Genomic DNA, 16,642 nt, shown 5'->3' on the forward strand with positions numbered 1-16,642 from the left:
GGGTGCACCTAGGTACACCCACATTACACCAATTCTCCATGAGCTGCACTGGCTCCCTATTGGTCTCCGGTCACAATTCAAGGTGTTGGTTATTACCTTTAAAGCCCTACATGGCTCAGGGCCAGGCTATCTTCGAGACCGCCTTCTGCCGCATAGCTCCCTGCGACCAGTAAGATCCCACAGAGTTGGTCTCCTCCAGGTCCCGTCACCTAAACAATGCCGGCTGGCGGGCCCGCGGGGGAAAGGGCTTCTCTGTGGCTGCTCCAGCTCTCTGGAACCAGTTACCTCCTGAAGTCTGGACTGCCTCCACCCTATTGGCCTTCCGGAAAGCGGCTTTTCCGGCAGGCCTGGGGCCGTTTATCTCACTGTTGCAATCTTGCGAGATCCGGCCATGAATGACGTGCATGGGCTTTTAATGTTTTTAAAATGTTTTTATAATGTTTTTAAATAATTTTTCTACGTTCATTGTTCGCATTATTTTTGCTGTAAGCCGCCCAGAGTCCCTTGAGAGTTGGGCGGCATAGAAATGCGATAAATTAAATTAAATTAAATTAAATTAAATTAAATTAAATTGTGGACTTAAACTCCTAGAGTTTCAACTCTCAAAGTTGAAGTCCACAAGTTTTAAAGTTGCCAAGGTTGGAGACCCCTGTGGTAGAGAGAAGAATCTGGAGGACATTCTTGTTTCATCACACCTTCCTGGTGAATAAGTTGGAAGAGACCTTGGACGTCTTCTAATCCAAACCCCCCATGTAGGCAGGAAACCATTTCAGACAAATGGTTGTCAAATCTCTTCTTAAAAACCTCCAGTGTTGGAGCATTTACAACTTCTGGAGGCAAGTTTCCCACTGGTTAATTGTTCTCATTATCAGAACCTTGAGCCTGGTGAGATTTGAACTTGCAGTAATTGCAGGCAGCTGATGTTAATAACAGTGCTTTAGTCTGCTGCGCTACCAGGGCTCTTATTAACTGCTTGATAATGTTTCTCCAGAAAGATAATCTTCCTTTATTTAAAAAAAAAGGTGGGAGGGGGGATGGAGGAAGAGAAGGGGGGAGGGAGGGAGGAAGGAAGGAAGGAAGGAAATGTCTGCTCACAAGCTATTATGGTGCTACTTATGGTAAAACACTGGTCCTCATTGCCAACGCAGATTACAGTTTGATTGGCTTCACAAGAATCCTCATCTAGTGCAAAGCAGCCCTGGGCACTGTAACCCATTTGGTTGAAGTTCATCATGATTTTCCACTGGAGGAAGCAAATATTCCAGTTAGCAAAGTTTCATGATAACCACTAACCCTTTTAATGTCTATCACAGCCTCACAGCCAATTTGATTGATAGAGGTCAAAATATGGATGAACATCAGGGGGTTGGACTAGATGACCTCCAAGGTCCCTTCCGACTCTGTTACTGTTATCTTTATCACGCAAGACAGCTTTTTTTGAATAACTCCCCCTTGCCCGCCTACTTTGATTGATTTCGTCTCAAACTGGGAGACAAATCCCCAGGGTAGAGCTCTTTCATAAATATAGGCATTGAAAAGCACTATGAAGCAGTATATAAGCCTAGGTGCTACTCAGGGGTGGGTTCTAATTTTTTTTACTACCGGTTCTGTGGGCGTGGCTTATTTTGTGGGTGTGGCTTGGAGGTCATGTGACTAGGTGAGCGTGGCTAGCTGGTCAGAGCCATTTCTGGAAGGTCCTCGCACTTACGACCCGACTCATTTGTTTGCTTTTAACACTGATCAGCTGTAGGACGGCCCTTTGACTTCACCTGATCCAGGATTTTCAAGTTGAAGGCATGAACTTGACAAGAAATGTCACAGACCTAACAGAGAACGCACTGTGATTTTTTTCCATTTGTTTGATGTCCCATCAAGTACACAGTCCAGGACTGTTATCCCTTTAGGGGAAAAGAGATAAACCACAGATCCCTAGACTTTCATCTTTGTGGAGATATGGATGTTGTGTTGATTGAACACTCTTGTACACAGAGAGCCCAGCACGTGGCTGAACTTGCTGAACCTGGAATCAATTTCTCTGTCCAAAAACCCATCATGATGTTTCCAAAGTATTTGAAGCTGTTGACATGGGTGTCATCAACAGTGATTTTGGGTTCCACAGGGTTGATATTTGACATGGGCTGCTAAAGTGCTTCAGTCTTGTCCAGGTTGATAGTCAGGCCAAAGAGCTTAGCAATATCTGAGAATTTGTTCAGCATGAACTGTAGGTAACAATAGCAATAGCACTTAGACATATATACCGCTTTACTTCCTTCAGATCCTTTAGCAACCGGTTCGCTACCACGTTGCTGGATGGGTGTGGCCATGGTGGGCATGGGCTAGTCGGCTGCCTTCACCACAGGTTTGTGTGTGCCTTCACCTGAGGTCCAGAGGCCCTCTGGAGGCTGGAACAGGCCCGTTCCTGGACTTCTGGAAGTTCCGGGAGGCCCATTTTTCACCCTCGCAGACCCTCCACATGGCCCCTGCACTTACCTGGAATGATGAACGGGCTGCATGGAGAACTCCTGGGAAGGGAGGGGCATGGTGAGAGGGGCGAGGTGGGGTGTGCATGACCAGCAAGGGAAGGTATTTGGGGGTTCGCTGAACACCAACGATCCTTGGATAGAGGATCGCCCGAACCCTGCTGAACCCCCAGGAGCCCACCCCTGTTTACAGTGCTTTACAGCCCTCTCTAAGCGGTTTTCCGAGTCAACATAATGCCCCCAACAATCTGGGTCCTCATTTTATCCACCTCGGAAGGACAGAAGGCTGAGTCAACCTTGAGCCTGGTGACATTCCAACTGCCAAATTGCAGGCAGCCGGCAGTCAGCAGAAGTAGCCTGCAGTACTGCACTCTAACCACTGTGCCACCGCGGCTCAGATCACTGTCTTTGTATGCCAGGCATGCGCAGTCAGCAGTAAAGAGGGTTGTTTTGAATGGCAGTGTGGAGGCTTTTTCATCTGTTCACAGGAAGATCAAAGAGAGAGCCATGCAATTGGTACCCGAGATATACTCCCTCCTTCAGATCCTGGACAATATGTGATCACATGCAGGTGAAGAACAGATCGAACAGTTCTGGGGCGCTAGCACACAGCGCAGCAAAGGCGTGCGGTATGGGCAGGTTGACTGGCTGACAGGTGAGCGTCTTTAGCGAGGGCTATCCAGCTTTCTCCGAGCCTGATCCCTGGGCTGGGCTTCCGAGGTTCATCAGGTTTCCCGCTGCCCTAAACTTCTTTACTCCTTCAGCTGAGTGGTGCCACCAGTGGCATTGATTGAAAAGCATCCACAAGGCGGTGAAAGTCCCCCGTGTGAGATTTAAAGCCGCCTGGAGGACACTTTTCAATCAATGCCGGTGGCGGCATCACACGGGTATTCCCACTCATGCACGCATGCGCAAGAGAGAGAGAGAGAGAAATTAGAGAAAAGAGGAGAAAAAAGAGAGAGTGAAATGAGAAAATGATGGAGGGAGAGATTGAGAGAGAGGAAAAAGAGAGAAACAAATGAGAGAGAGGGAGAGAGAAATGAGAGAGAGCTGGTGGGAGAGAGAGAGGGAAAAGAGAGGAAAACAGATGAGAGAGAGAGGAGAGAAAGAAAGAAAGAGGAAGGAAAGAAGGAAGGAAGGAAAAAAGAAAGAAAGAAGAGAGAGAAAACAAAAAGAGAGAAAAACAGGAATTGGAGGGCAGGAGGGAGGGAGAGAGAGACCTATTTCCCACAGAAAACACTGGGAGCAACAAAACCTGGATAAGCGTAGTTGGGGGGTGTGTGTCATGTGATTGGGTGGGAGTGACGATGAGTTGGCCACGCCCACCCAGGTTTTGTGGCTCCCTGTGTTTTCTTTTCTGTGGGAAACGGATCCAAATGGCTCTTTGAGTGTTTAAGGTTGCAGATCCCTGCACTAGATGGTATCTCCTGTCTATTCTTGGTGATGTTGGGTCAGGGCTAGCTGTGGAAAACTATTGGGGAATTCTAGAGATGCTGTTTAGACTAGGATCTAGCCATATTTAAATACTAATTGCACATAGGAGAATGCTGATTTAAGTTTGTAACAGACCTGATTAAGCCTGTTGTGTGAATGTGGCCATTGGACATTTCAAAGGAGAAGGGATAGAGGAAGAAGATGGGGACAAAGGAAACTCAATTACTATTGTCCCTAAGTCTCGCCTCCCAGGTTTCTATTTTTTAAGAAAATCAGCATTAAAAGGTTTTGCCACTGCTGTTCAGGCAATTTTTTTATTCACTTCTGCCTTCCTTTCGATATTTATTTAGTTCAATTATTTTATATTGCTTTTAGAACACCTCAAAGATGTTTACAATAAAAAAAACCAGCAATAAAACAATAATTTACAACAGTGTTGTGTCTCTGTGACATTTCCTCTTCTGCATTTTTAGCTGATCAAGCTGCTGACTTGGGATTCGTTATTGCTCTTGGATCAGTACAAAATGAGGTATGAAGATGCTAGCCTTGTTAACAGAAAGGCTGGCAGTTTGAAACCCGTGTGCCGCATGATGGGGTGAGCTCTTGTTCATGCCTCAGCTCCTTGCCAACTTAGCAATTAGAAAGATGCAAATGCAAGTAGATAAATAGGTACCTCTTTGGTGGACAGTATTCTGTGTGCCTCGGTGTATAGTCATGTCTGCCACATGACTATAGAAGCATCTTCAGACAACGCTGGCTCCCTCGGCTAGTAGATGGAGATGAACATTTGCCCCTAGAGTTGGAGAACAACTGGACAGTGGAAAACTTTGTTTTTCTTTTAAGATCCAATATCTGTAGGGCTTCTCCTTCTCCTCCTTTGATGCTTTAGAGTCAGTGACAAAAAACACTAAACATCAATTAGATGCCTGCTTTTTTGCTTCTAAGGAGATGCCTCACCACTTGCTTCTCTATCCGTCCCCCATTTGTGGCATGGAGAAAAAACAAATATTTTCCTTCCTATCCAATGGAAAGTGGAGTGTTGGAAAAACAGTTGGCACTTTCTTAAGAGATCACAAGGTCCTTCTGATTCCTACCCTGGGCAGAAGAGGAACTGATTAACAGTGGTTAACAATGGTTAACAGTGAGAACAATTAACCAGTGGAAGAGCTTGCCTTCAGAAGTTGTGGGTGCTCAATCATTGGGGGCTTTTAAGAAGAGACTGGACAGTCACTTGTCTGGAATAGTATAGGGTCTCTTGCTTTAACAGAGGATTGGACTAGAAGACCTCCAAAGTCCCTTCCAATTCTGCTGTTCTGTTATTCTGAATCAGTGGCGGGTTGCCCCCTGTAGTAATACCAGCGGGAGGCTTCGCCCGCTGACCTGGATGTCATCATAGGTAGAAGCTTCTGTGCATGCACAGAAGAGCCTGTGTGGGCGCGATACGAGCCAGTAGTAAAAGTAAGTAGAACCCACCCCTGAACTGCGGGAGGCCTTTCAAAGGAAAGTACCTTGAGATTATTGATATGAATACTTAAGAATGGATGTTATGAGAGACAAGTTCCATCTTAGAAACCAGGAGATTGTGAGTTCTGCTCCTGCCTTAAGCAAGAAAGCCAATTGGGTGACTTTGGGGCAGTCCCTCTCTCTCAGCCCCACCTCACATAGAAAAAACAATTGCTACCAACCTGCCTTCCATTGAGGACCTGTGTACTGCACAAATCAAAAAGAGGGTTGTGAAAATATCTACAGACCCCTCGCATCCTGGACATAAATAGTTTCAACTCCTACCCTCAAAAAGACGTTATAGAGCACTGCACACCAGAACTACTAGACACAAGAACAGTTTTTCCCCGAACGCCATCACTCTGCTAAACAAATAATTCCCTCAACACTGTCAAACTATTCACTAAGTCTGCACTACTATTACTATTAATCTTCTCATCGTTCCTATCACCCATCTCCTCCCACTTATGACTGCATGACTGTAACTTGTTGCTGTATCCTTACGATTTATATTGATTGTTTCCTAGTATGATTCGATTGCTTATTTGTACCCTGTGACTACCATTATGTGTTGTATCTTATGATTCTTGGCAAATGTATCTTTCCTTTTTATGTACACTGAGGCCATATGCACCAAAGACAAATTCCTTGTGTGTCCAATCACATTGGCCAATAAAGAATTGTAATCTAATCTAATAGTGGTTGTTGTGAGGAAAATAGGAGGAGAAAGAAGTATTATATATAATATTTACAAAAATAATAAAGATGAGGTAAAAAGCGATTAAAATAAATAACTCCTGCCACTTGTTCCATCACTTGAATAACTCCACAAGACTCAATTATTTGCATTCTTAGTTTATTTAGGTGATAGCTTAATGACAGTTGAAAGTTAAGAAAGAACCTCAGAGTGAGCTAGAACATCAAAGCATAGTAATTAAAAACCCATCACTCATCACCAACGCAAATCACAAACTTTAATCTCTAACTTGAGTATCTTTGATCCCAAATTCTTACTTCTTTGGATAAAGCCCTTAATTCCATCCCCGCCCAAATGTTCTTGAAAAGCCGTTCCATCCTTCCAGTCCCTCAGGATTCTGGCATTCTACTCTTTCAATGTTTAAACGAAGTAATCCATTCCCATACTCCATTTCTCTTTCTGGGTAGGTACAGGCATTCCTGATTGTACATCCCTGGGCAGTGACTGTTGAACGGAATGCTGACACTGGGGAAGAAAAGGGGGAGAAGGAAGCATTTAGGAAGCCTTTCTTAGTTTTCCCTTTCACTTTTAATGGCGTGGCACTGAGATACATTAACGAATGTATGCAGTGGTGGGATGCTGCCGGTTTAACAACTGGTTTGGTGATTGCGCGCGCATCAGTGGTGGGTTCCTCCCGGTTCGGTCCGGTTCAGCCAAGCCGGTAGCGGTGACAATATGACGTCACCGAACCGGTTCTCCCCCCTGCCCTCGCCCACCCATGTTATTCTTACCTTTTATTTGGTCCCACCCCCAATCTATTGCTGCCTGAGTCCCAGCTGATGACTAGAGGGAAAAAAACTGTTTAAACTCTTGCCGCGGGGCTTCAAAGGGCCGTCTTACAGCTGATCAGTGTTAAAAGCAAACAAATGAGTCTGGTCGTAAGTGTGAGGACCTTCCAGAAATGACTCTGACCAGCTAACCACGCCCACCTAGTCACATGACCTCCAAGCCACACCCACAAAAAAAGTCATGCCCACAGAACCGGTAGTAAAAAAATGTAGAAACCACCCCTGGCGCGCATGCCTGCTTTGCGTCCATGCACAGTTTTACAAATACTAACTTTCTGTGTTACCACTTGGGAGTAACACAGCTGAGGAGCGGATTGCCACTCTGCCGCGCCAATCAGCTGAGAAGATAAAGGTAAGTCAAGCACAGGGGCAGGCGGGTGGGCTGGCCAACCTGATCGTCCGAGTGAACCGGTTCACTCCCAGCTGATTGTCGGAGCTACCGGTTCACCCAAAGCAGTCCGAACCGGTAGAATCCCACCCCTGATACGTATGTATCTGTCCGGTCATCTAGACAAGGCCTTCCTTGTGAGGCAAATAAGGAGTGGATGAGATGTTTGATAGCCCATTGTCTTGGACAGTCTCTCCCCTGAGGCATGTCCTACCCCCACTCTGTCAACCACCCCCAAATTACTAAAAATCTGTTTTAAATCCAGCAGCATTTGGGCCCCCATTGATTGACTAAGGGGGATCTATCTCAAGTTTTGAATCAAAAGCTTTTCTTGTTGTTTTCTTCCTTGAAAAAAAAAAAAAGAACTGAACTGAACGTAGCCAAAGACCGAAATATGGGTTTTACTTTGTACTGTTTATGTTTCTCTTTCATTTGCTGTAGGCTGAATTTCATTTGTTTCTAAAATGTTCCTCCCCAAAGTGATAAAGGATGAGGTTGCTCACGTGCGTAGGTGGTGAATTTCGAAGTGAAACACTGGTTCTCATCACCGAGACACAGCACGGATCCATTTTGTTCAGAAGAACCATTTTGTTCATAAGAGCCTGGACAGTAGAACCCGTTGGGTTTCATGAGCTCACGCCCTGGTACTGCAAAGAGGAAGCTTCAGAGTTAGCAAATACTTTTAACAACCACAATACTGGGTATGTCTAGTTTAATGAAAAGAAGGACTAGGGTTGATATGATAGCAGTCTTCCAATATCTCAGGGGCTGCCACAAAGAAGAGGGAGTCAAGCTATCCTCCAAAGCACCTGAGGGCAGGACAAGAAGCAATGGATGGAAACTAATCAAGGAGAGAAGCAACCTAGAACTAAGGAGAAATTTCCTGACAGTGAGAACAATCAGTGGAACAACTTGCTTCCAGAAAGTCTGAATTCTCCAACACTGGAAGTTTTAAAGAAGATGTTGGATAAACCTTTGTATGAAGTGGTGTAGGGTTTCCTGCCAAAGCAGGGGGTTGGACTAGAAGACCTCCAAGATTCCTTCCAACTCTGTTATTCTATTCTATTCTATTCTATTCTATTCTATTCTATTCTATTCTATTCTATTCTATTCTATTCTATTCTATTCTATTCTATTCTATTCCATCCCATCCCATCCCATCCCATCCCATCCCATCCCATCCCATCCCATCCCATCCCATCCCATCCCATCCCATCCCATCCCATATTTTATCCTATCCTATCCTATCCTATCCTATCCTATCCTATCCTATCCTATCCTATCCTATCCTATCCTACCCTACCCTACCCTACCCAACCCTACCCTACCCTACCCTACCCTACCCTACTCTACTCTACTCTACTCTATTCTTTCTGAAATATTTATATCTCAACTAAGCCCCCTCTAATCATTTTGACTACATTTCTTGTCATTCTCAGTCAGGAAAAGGTTTGTTTTCCCATTGTGTTCATACTGGAGTAGGGCATGAAATTGGAATGCACAATTTCTTAATGAACTTAAAGGAACTTAGTGGGGTCTTTAGAAATGACGCAAAATAACATTTTAACCTCCTCCCCTCTTGCTCCGTCTGATTTATGTCAGAAGGACCCCATCATTCCATTGAGGCTGGAGGGGGTTTCTCAATAGATGGTTCTCCTTTTAGCGACAACGTCTTCCTAAGGACTTTCATGCTACTTGATCCCTCCGCCGACAAACATACAGGGTGCCGAAAGCAGTGACAACCTGCTCTTTCAAACGGGAGAGTCTGCTGCAGAGATGGGTTTCAGCAGATTCTGACCAGTTCTGGAGAACCGGTAGTGGAAATTTTGAGTAGTTTGGAGAAACGGCAAATGCCATCTTTGACTGGCCCTGCCCCCGTCTATTCTCTGCCTCCAGAGTCCCAGCTGATTGGGAAGAAATGGGGATTTTTCAGTAACCTTCCCCTGGGGTGGGGAGGGAATGGAGATTTTACAGTATTCTTCCCTTGCCACACCCACCAAGCCATGTCCACCAAGCCACACCCACAGAACTGGTAATAAAAAAATTTGAAACCTACCACTGGTCTGCTGGTTGTTAGAATGGGCATTTTAATCTCAGGTTACTTACTAGGAAGAGGTGCTGTATTACAGTCATCGGTCTCACAACACTCTACTCTCAGCTGCTGGAATTTGCCGGCTACCGATGTGAGGCTATAATAAGCTTTGGAGCATTGCTTATCTGTTGCACATGACTTGTAAGTAAAGGATAGTGGAGGTCTGGCTGCAAAATTAAATCAGAAAAACAAAACAAAACCTCATTGTGGCAGGTAACAGAGAAATAAAAACATCCACCCTTCCAATTTAAAGATTTAAATTCAGATGCTTCTGATGATCAATTCTAAGTAGTGGAGAGGTTTTCAGCTAAGGATAAGGGGGCATAGATCTCGTGATGCTCCCTCTAGATTATCCTGCGATGAAATGGAAATCATGGAGAGGTGCCATAAAGACAGGGATGGGTTCTACTTACCTTTACTACCGGTTCGCAATGGGAGCACACGTGTAAGCGCAGATCGTCCATGATGACATCCGGGCGGGTAGGCGGAGCCTCCCGCTGCTTTTACTACCGGTTTGCAAGAACCAGACCAAACCGGGAGCAACCCACCACTGCATAAAGAACTGCGGTGGCACAGTGTTAGAATGCCGTACTGCAGGCTACTTCTACTGACTGCCGGCTGCCAGCACTTCGGCAGTTCGAATCTAGGGGTGAAATGCTCTCGGTTCGGACCGGATCGCCCAATCCGGTAGCGATGGCGGCGGGTGGTTCAGACAACCAGTAGCAAAAATCCTTCCCCACCCCCATGCCCAGCTGAGCCGCTCAATTATCAGAGGCTTTTTATTTTATTTTTAAAAGCATTTTTTCTACAACCTCTTTGGCCGAAGAGGTTGTAGAAAAAATGGTTTTAAAAGTAAAAAAAAAAAAGTTGGCCATGCCCACTCAGTTATATTACCCCCACCACCACCAAGCCACACCCACAGAACTGGTAATAACAAATTTTACATTTCACCACTGTTCGAATCTCATCAGGCTCAAGGTTGACTTAGCCTTCCGTACTTCTGAGGTCAATAAAATGAGGACTCAGATTGTTGGGGGCAATACTCTGACCCCGTAAACTGCTTAGAAAGGGCTGTTTAAACACTGTGGAGTGGTATATAAATCTAGGTGCTATTGATATTGCTATTGGAGAGCATTCTAACACCTTTGACTTCACCTGGGAGAAATTTACTCCAACTTCTTACTCCAGATAGGCTCGGATGAGATGGAGAAGAGTGATTAGAGAGCATTCTAACAGCTTTGACTTCACCAAGGAACGTTTCTATTCTTTTGAGCTGAATGAGGTGCAGTATGAAGAGTTTAACAGATGCCGTTGTGTTCCTGATTGATGGCAACTAGATGTAGGAAACAGCCCAGGTACGGGGAAATGTCTGTTGTGACTCCCACCAACACCTATAAATCACCCCTTGATCCTCTGGGGACCAAAGGTATGAACATGGCAAACATCATTAAGACTGAAAGTGCATTTCACTCACTCATAGTGCTGCGAAAGGAAAGTGAAAGACAATATTCTTCATCCGGTCCACAGTCCACCGACTTCATGTCCTCGTTTTTGCATTCTTCTTTACAGGCAAAGCAGGACTGGCATTTTAAAGATGCCGCTGCAAATAGAAGAAGAAAAAAAGGAAGGAATGAAGGGAGGGAGGGAGGAAGAGAGGGAAGGAAGGAAGGAAGGAAGGAAGGAAGGAAGGAAGGAAGGAAGGAAGGAGATTTCTAATCAGTCATGCTGTAGTTCTAGCAATGTTGAAGATCTGTAATGAGATAATTATCAGGCAGTCCTCAACTTACGGTGATCATTCAAAATATAGCGATTCCCTGAGAGAACCCACAATTGAAATTCTTCCCTTACTTTGGACAAATCCTTAACTACAATTTAGTCAAAATTCTTCCAGATTTCTCTTCCCTCCCATATTTACCGCTGGCGTTACCTGTAGAGATGACTGAAGAGAGGAGGCACAGGACAAAAATTCTAGCAGACATTATGACGACAGTGGTGAATCGACTGTGTTTAGTGACGGCAGTGTGAGATATTTATAGTTCCTGGCGTATGCCGACCTTGGAGGATGAGTTTGAAGAAATCTGCTGAGGAGGTGGAAGGGGAGTTGGGGATGACAATCAAATCCCACAAAGAGTAGTAGAGCAACATCAACTTACACAAGAAGTTGGGGCATGGGATAACCTGTACAGAATCCATCAAGATGAGTTAGGCAGTTAGTCATATTGATGGTGAAGAAAAACTTGATCTGTGCTCTTCCAGTTCATGATGTGGGGCCCATGTGGTAATGCCTATCTATTAACGGGGTAAGAAATGAGGCTCAAAATCACCATTGGGTTGAGATTATTTTGGTAATATTTCAGGAGGAACCAAAAATGTGATCGGGCAGTGTAGAAGCACCTAGCTCAATAGTAGTAACTGGGAGTGGGCAATCACTTAAATATGAGCCAGCCGTGTGTTGCAGCTTCCAAAAAAGCCAACACAGTTTATTTATTGGTTCGATTTATATGCCGAAGGACTAGGGGTGACATGATAGCAGTCTTCCAATATCTAAGGGGCTTCCACAAGGAAGAGAGAGGATGTGTGTGTCAACCTATTCTCCAAAGGACAAGAAACAATGGGTGAAAACTAATCAAGGAGAGAAGCAACTTAGAACTAAGGAAACAATTCCTGATAATGAGAACAATTAACCAGTGGGAAACTTGCCTCCAGAAGTTGTAAATGCTCCAACACTGGAGGTTTTTAAGAAGAGATTTGACAACCATTTGTCTGAAATGATATAGGGTTTCCTGCCTACATGGGGGGTTTGGATTAGAAGACCTCCAAGGTCTCTTCCAACTTATTCACTAGGAAGGTGTGATGAAACAAGAATGTCCTCCAGATTCTTCTCTCTACCACAGGGGTCTCCAACCTTGGCAACTTTAAAACTTGTGGACTTCAACTTTGAGAGTTGAAACTCTAGGAGTTTAAGTCCACAATTTAATTTAATTTAATTTAATTTAATTTAATTTAATTTAATTTAATTTAATTTAATTTAATTTATCGCATTTCTATGCCGCCCAACTCTCAAGGGACTCTGGGCGGCTTACAGCAAAAATAATGCGAACAATGAACATAGAAAAATTATTTAAAAACATTATAAAAACATTTTAAAAACATTAAAAGCCCATGCACGTCATTCATGGCCGGATCTCGCAAGATTGCAACAGTGAGATAAACGGCCCCAGGCCTGCCGGAAAAGCCGCTTTCCGGAAGGCCAATAGGGTGGAGGCAGTCCAGACTTCAGGAGGTAACTGGTTCCAGAGAGCTGGGGCAGCCACAGAGAAGGCCCTTCCCCCACGGGCCCGCCAGCTGGCATTGTTTAGGTGACGGGACCTGGAGGAGACCAACTCTGTGGGATCTTACTGGTTGCTGGGAGCTATGCGGCAGAAGGCGGTCTCGAAGATAGCCTGGCCCTGAGCCATGTAGGGCTTTAAAGGTAATAACCAACACCTTGAATTGTGACCGGAGACCAATAGGGAGCCAGTGCAGCTCATGGAGAATTGGTGTAATGTGGGTGTACCTAGGTGCACCCACAACAGCTCGCGCAGCTGCATTCTGGACCAACTGTAGTCTCCGAACACTCTTCAAGGGTAGCCCCATGTAGAGCGTGTTGCAATAATCTAACCGTGAAGTGACAAGGGCATGAGTGACTGTGAGGAGAGCCTCCTGATCCAAGTAGGGTCGCAATTGGTCGCAACCAGACGAGCCTGTGCAAAGGTCCCCCTAGCTACAGCTGCCAGATGTTGCTCTAATCTCAGCTGTGAGTCTAGGAGGACACCCAAATTGCGAGCCCGTTCTGAGGGGGACAATTTCTCCCCCCCAGAACCAAGGATGGACAGTTGACATAGTCTTTAGGAGGCAATACCCAAGTCTTCAAGTTGCCAAGGTTGGAGACCCCTGCTCTAGCATATCTATCTATGGGCTGAAACACTGCTGACGTTCCTCGGTTGAACACGTCTACTCTGTCCAGCTGGGCCAGTTTGCCAGGTTCACAGATAGATGACCCATGATATGCTCAAAGAACCACTCCTTCCTAGAAACCGTGGATTGTAAATCACCCTGAATTCAATACTGTTGAATTCCATTCGTGTTGCACCGGATTGCAGCACAACATTTGCAAGAATTCACATAAATTAAGCTCTGCAACTTTTTGGACCATTCCATAAGAAAGTCCGGAATGATGAGCTGCGTGTGGGAGGGAAAGGACAGTGGGAAAGAGTAGCTAGTTGAATGAGGAAATAATTGAACCTGGTCCCTCTAGGCTTGGCGCCAGCTCCCTTATGCCTCCAGTCCCATGATTAAGCTGCTTTGCAAACAGCAGAAAGATACTTCTGGAAAAGAGGAGGCGTCAGTTTCTCTCCTGGATTATGGGAATTTGTAATGCGGACAACATGAGGCAAGCAGTGGTGGGATTCAATTTTTTTTACTACCGATTCTGCAGACAAGGCACCGTAATTTAACACCAGCTGTCTGCAATTAAAGTAAGTTCGAATCTCACCCGGCTCAAGGTTGACTCAGCCTTCCATCCTTTCTAAGGTAGGTAAATTGAGGACCCAGTTTGTGGGGGCAATAAGCTGACTTTGTATAAAATATACGAAAGTATGAAGGCTATTGCTTAACGCATTGTAAGCCGCCCTGAGTCTCTGGAGAAGGGCGGCATATAAATCAAATTAAAAAAAAAAAAAAACCCTTTGCAACATTTTTTTTCAAGGATGCCCATGGACTAAAATTCCCAGAATTCCCCCGTCAACATGGACATTGCTGAAAATCCTAAGAATTGAAACCTGTATTTTAGAGATCAGCTGCTCGGGAAAAGAAAAGAAGGAAGAATTTTTGAAAATTTCTGGAAAATAATGTTTGGAAATTTCAAGGCAAAAGTTCTCCAGGTGTGCTATGATTACTGGAGAATATGTGTTGAAGAGGAGGTTGACTGGGAGAATTTAATTTAATTTAATTTAATCCCAGGGACCTTGGAGGTCTTCTAGTCCAGCCCCCTGCTCAAGCAGGAAATCCTATAACATTTCAGGCAAATGGTTGTCCAATCTCTTCTTAAAAACTTCCAATGTTGGAGAATTCACAACTTCTGGAGGCAAGTGGTTCCACTGGTTATCAGATATCAATGACAGCCAAATCTCACATGGATTAGAGCAGGGGTCTGCAACCTTAAATACTCAGAGAGCCATTTGGACCCGTTTCCCACAGAAAAGAAAACACCGGGAGCCACAAAACCTGCCCAACTCAATGTCATTCACTTCTACCAGTCACATAACCCCCTCCCCACAGCCACGTCTACCCAGCCGATCATTAGGGCAGAGAACCAGTTGTTAAAAAACACCGGGAACCACAAAATCCTTTTGACATATCTCTCTCTCCTCTCCCTCCCTCCCTCCCTCCCTCCCTCCTACCTCTCTCTCTCTCTGTATCTCTCTGTCTCTGCCCTGGCCACTTCTCCACTGTCGCTCTTACCTTCTCAGGCCAGGTGAGGAGTGACTGGGAGGGGAGGGCGAGGGGTGGGGCCAGCCAGTGGTGGGATCACCTGACAGGGAGCCACAGCAGAGGGCCCAAAGCGCCGCATGGGGCTCCGGAGCCGCAGGTTGCTGACCCCTGGATTCGAGCATTATCTTTTTGCTCAAGAATGAGAAATGGGTTGCATTTCCATCCAGATTTCCTTCCTACAAGTTGTGTATCAGCTGATCGGTTGTCATTCTGCTTTGTAAATTGATCTTGTTGGTTTTGTTTTATTATCTCATATGTCTTTTCCATCACTTGTATATCAACTGGTTGATTTACGCACTTGTCTGTAACTTGATAATTCATCACATTAGAATCAGATGACACTGCTCTCAAATTTATAGACAGTCCAGCTGGGGTATCCAAGGAGTCCGAAGACAGGTTATCTACCACAGCCTCTGTAATTTGATGTTTTTCCTTTATTTCCAGCTCCTTTTGCTTGTCCTGTGTTATGCCTAAAGATGTTAAATTTATTTTTAAAATTTTTTGATAAAATTCTTCCGCTTTTTCGACAGTATTCAGTTGGTATCTTACTCCTTGGTGTCTCAATATTAAACCAACTGGGACGTCCCACCTAAATAAAATATTCCTTTTTTTTAACTCATTCACTAGAAAACCAAATTTCTTCCTCTCCATTAACATCTTGGGCGGGAGTTCCTTAAAAATCCAAATCTTTCTTCCACGAAATTGCAAAGTAGAATTATAAGAATTCTGCACAATATTATTTCTAATTTCTCTGTCTGTAAAATAAATCACCACATCTCTAGGCAATTGCCTTTGTTTTGCCAACCAGGAGTTTATTCTATAAATTCTGTCAATCCTGCAAAACACTTCATCAGGTTGAACCTTTAAAATCCCAGCCAGAATTTCAGAAGATATCTTCCTTAAATCATCTCTGTCATTTTCCTGCAGGCCTCTCAGTCTAATTGCATATTCTGTAAAATTGTGTTGGATCATTAAAACTTCTCTTTCAATCCTCTGTTGTACATTTTCTTCATTACCAGTCTTTTGATCAGCCTCCATTTTAAGTTTGTCTTCTGAACTATTATCCTGAGTGTTTGCCAAATCCTTTTTAATTTTTTGGATCTTGTCATCCAAATTCTCCTCAGTTTCTTTCATTTTAGACTCTAATAATTTAGTATTTGCATCCAACTGAATCACAAAGTCTGCTAAGCCATTAGCTGTTTTTAAAATCTTTCGATCCAAAAAACCAAACTTAGATTTCACCAATTCACCAATTTCTTTGATTTCCAACTTAAATTTTTCAAGTTGCTGATTCACAATCTCATCCCTTCTTACAATCTCCTCAAGAAGAAATTCTATTATATTAAAGTCAGGTTTCTGAGACTGGAGAGTTAAAACTTGTTGATGTAATTTATTAATGGGGGAATCCCCCCCCCACTGCCTGTTTGTCTAGCTTTATAAGTCTCAGTGCCATTTTTCCACGCAGACAAAATTTACTGGAAAAGAGAAAAAAAAAAACTTTTTTCCAACCAAGATCAATATCAGATCCCCAAGGAAAAAAAAAGGAAAAAAAAAAAACAGAAGTGAGAGTGAGGTTTTGCCTTCAGTTACAGCCAAAAGTATTCATTCCGCTACTTTGTAATTGAAAACGGAAGGAGTTTCCCTTTCAGCCTCTCTTCAAGCCCCAGC

At 44.2% G+C, this 16,642-nt stretch overlaps 1 protein-coding gene across 3 annotated transcripts in view; it reads right to left on the reverse strand.

The window, feature by feature from the left end:
• The window catches only part of LOC117659763 (phospholipase A2 inhibitor gamma subunit B-like), a 27,962-nt gene extending 13,003 nt beyond the window's left edge, over nucleotides 1-14,959 (reverse strand). Inside the window, exons 1-6 of one of the 3 annotated variants that reach the window (XR_015729499.1) lie at nucleotides 14,945-14,959; nucleotides 11,370-11,520; nucleotides 10,917-11,042; nucleotides 9,457-9,609; nucleotides 7,854-7,997; nucleotides 6,257-6,639 (exon numbers count right to left, since the gene is read on the reverse strand). Coding sequence is in view for 2 of the 3 variants with exons in the window: in XM_087876646.1 (XP_087732772.1) it covers nucleotides 6,449-6,639; nucleotides 7,854-7,997; nucleotides 9,457-9,609; nucleotides 10,917-11,042; nucleotides 11,370-11,421 (666 nt within the window). In the remaining variant the exon portion in view is untranslated. Of the gene's footprint in view, nucleotides 1-6,256; nucleotides 6,640-7,853; nucleotides 7,998-9,456; nucleotides 9,610-10,916; nucleotides 11,043-11,369; nucleotides 11,521-14,944 lie in introns of those variants that run through there. The other 2 variants (XM_087876646.1, XM_087876647.1) reach the window with 2 other exon arrangements.
• Between the last annotated feature and the right edge of the window lie 1,683 nt (nucleotides 14,960-16,642).

This window comes from Pantherophis guttatus, chromosome 10 (assembly GCF_059756535.1).
Source record: "Pantherophis guttatus breed Tessera chromosome 10, ASM5975653v1, whole genome shotgun sequence".
Taxonomy (NCBI): domain Eukaryota; kingdom Metazoa; phylum Chordata; class Lepidosauria; order Squamata; family Colubridae; genus Pantherophis; species Pantherophis guttatus.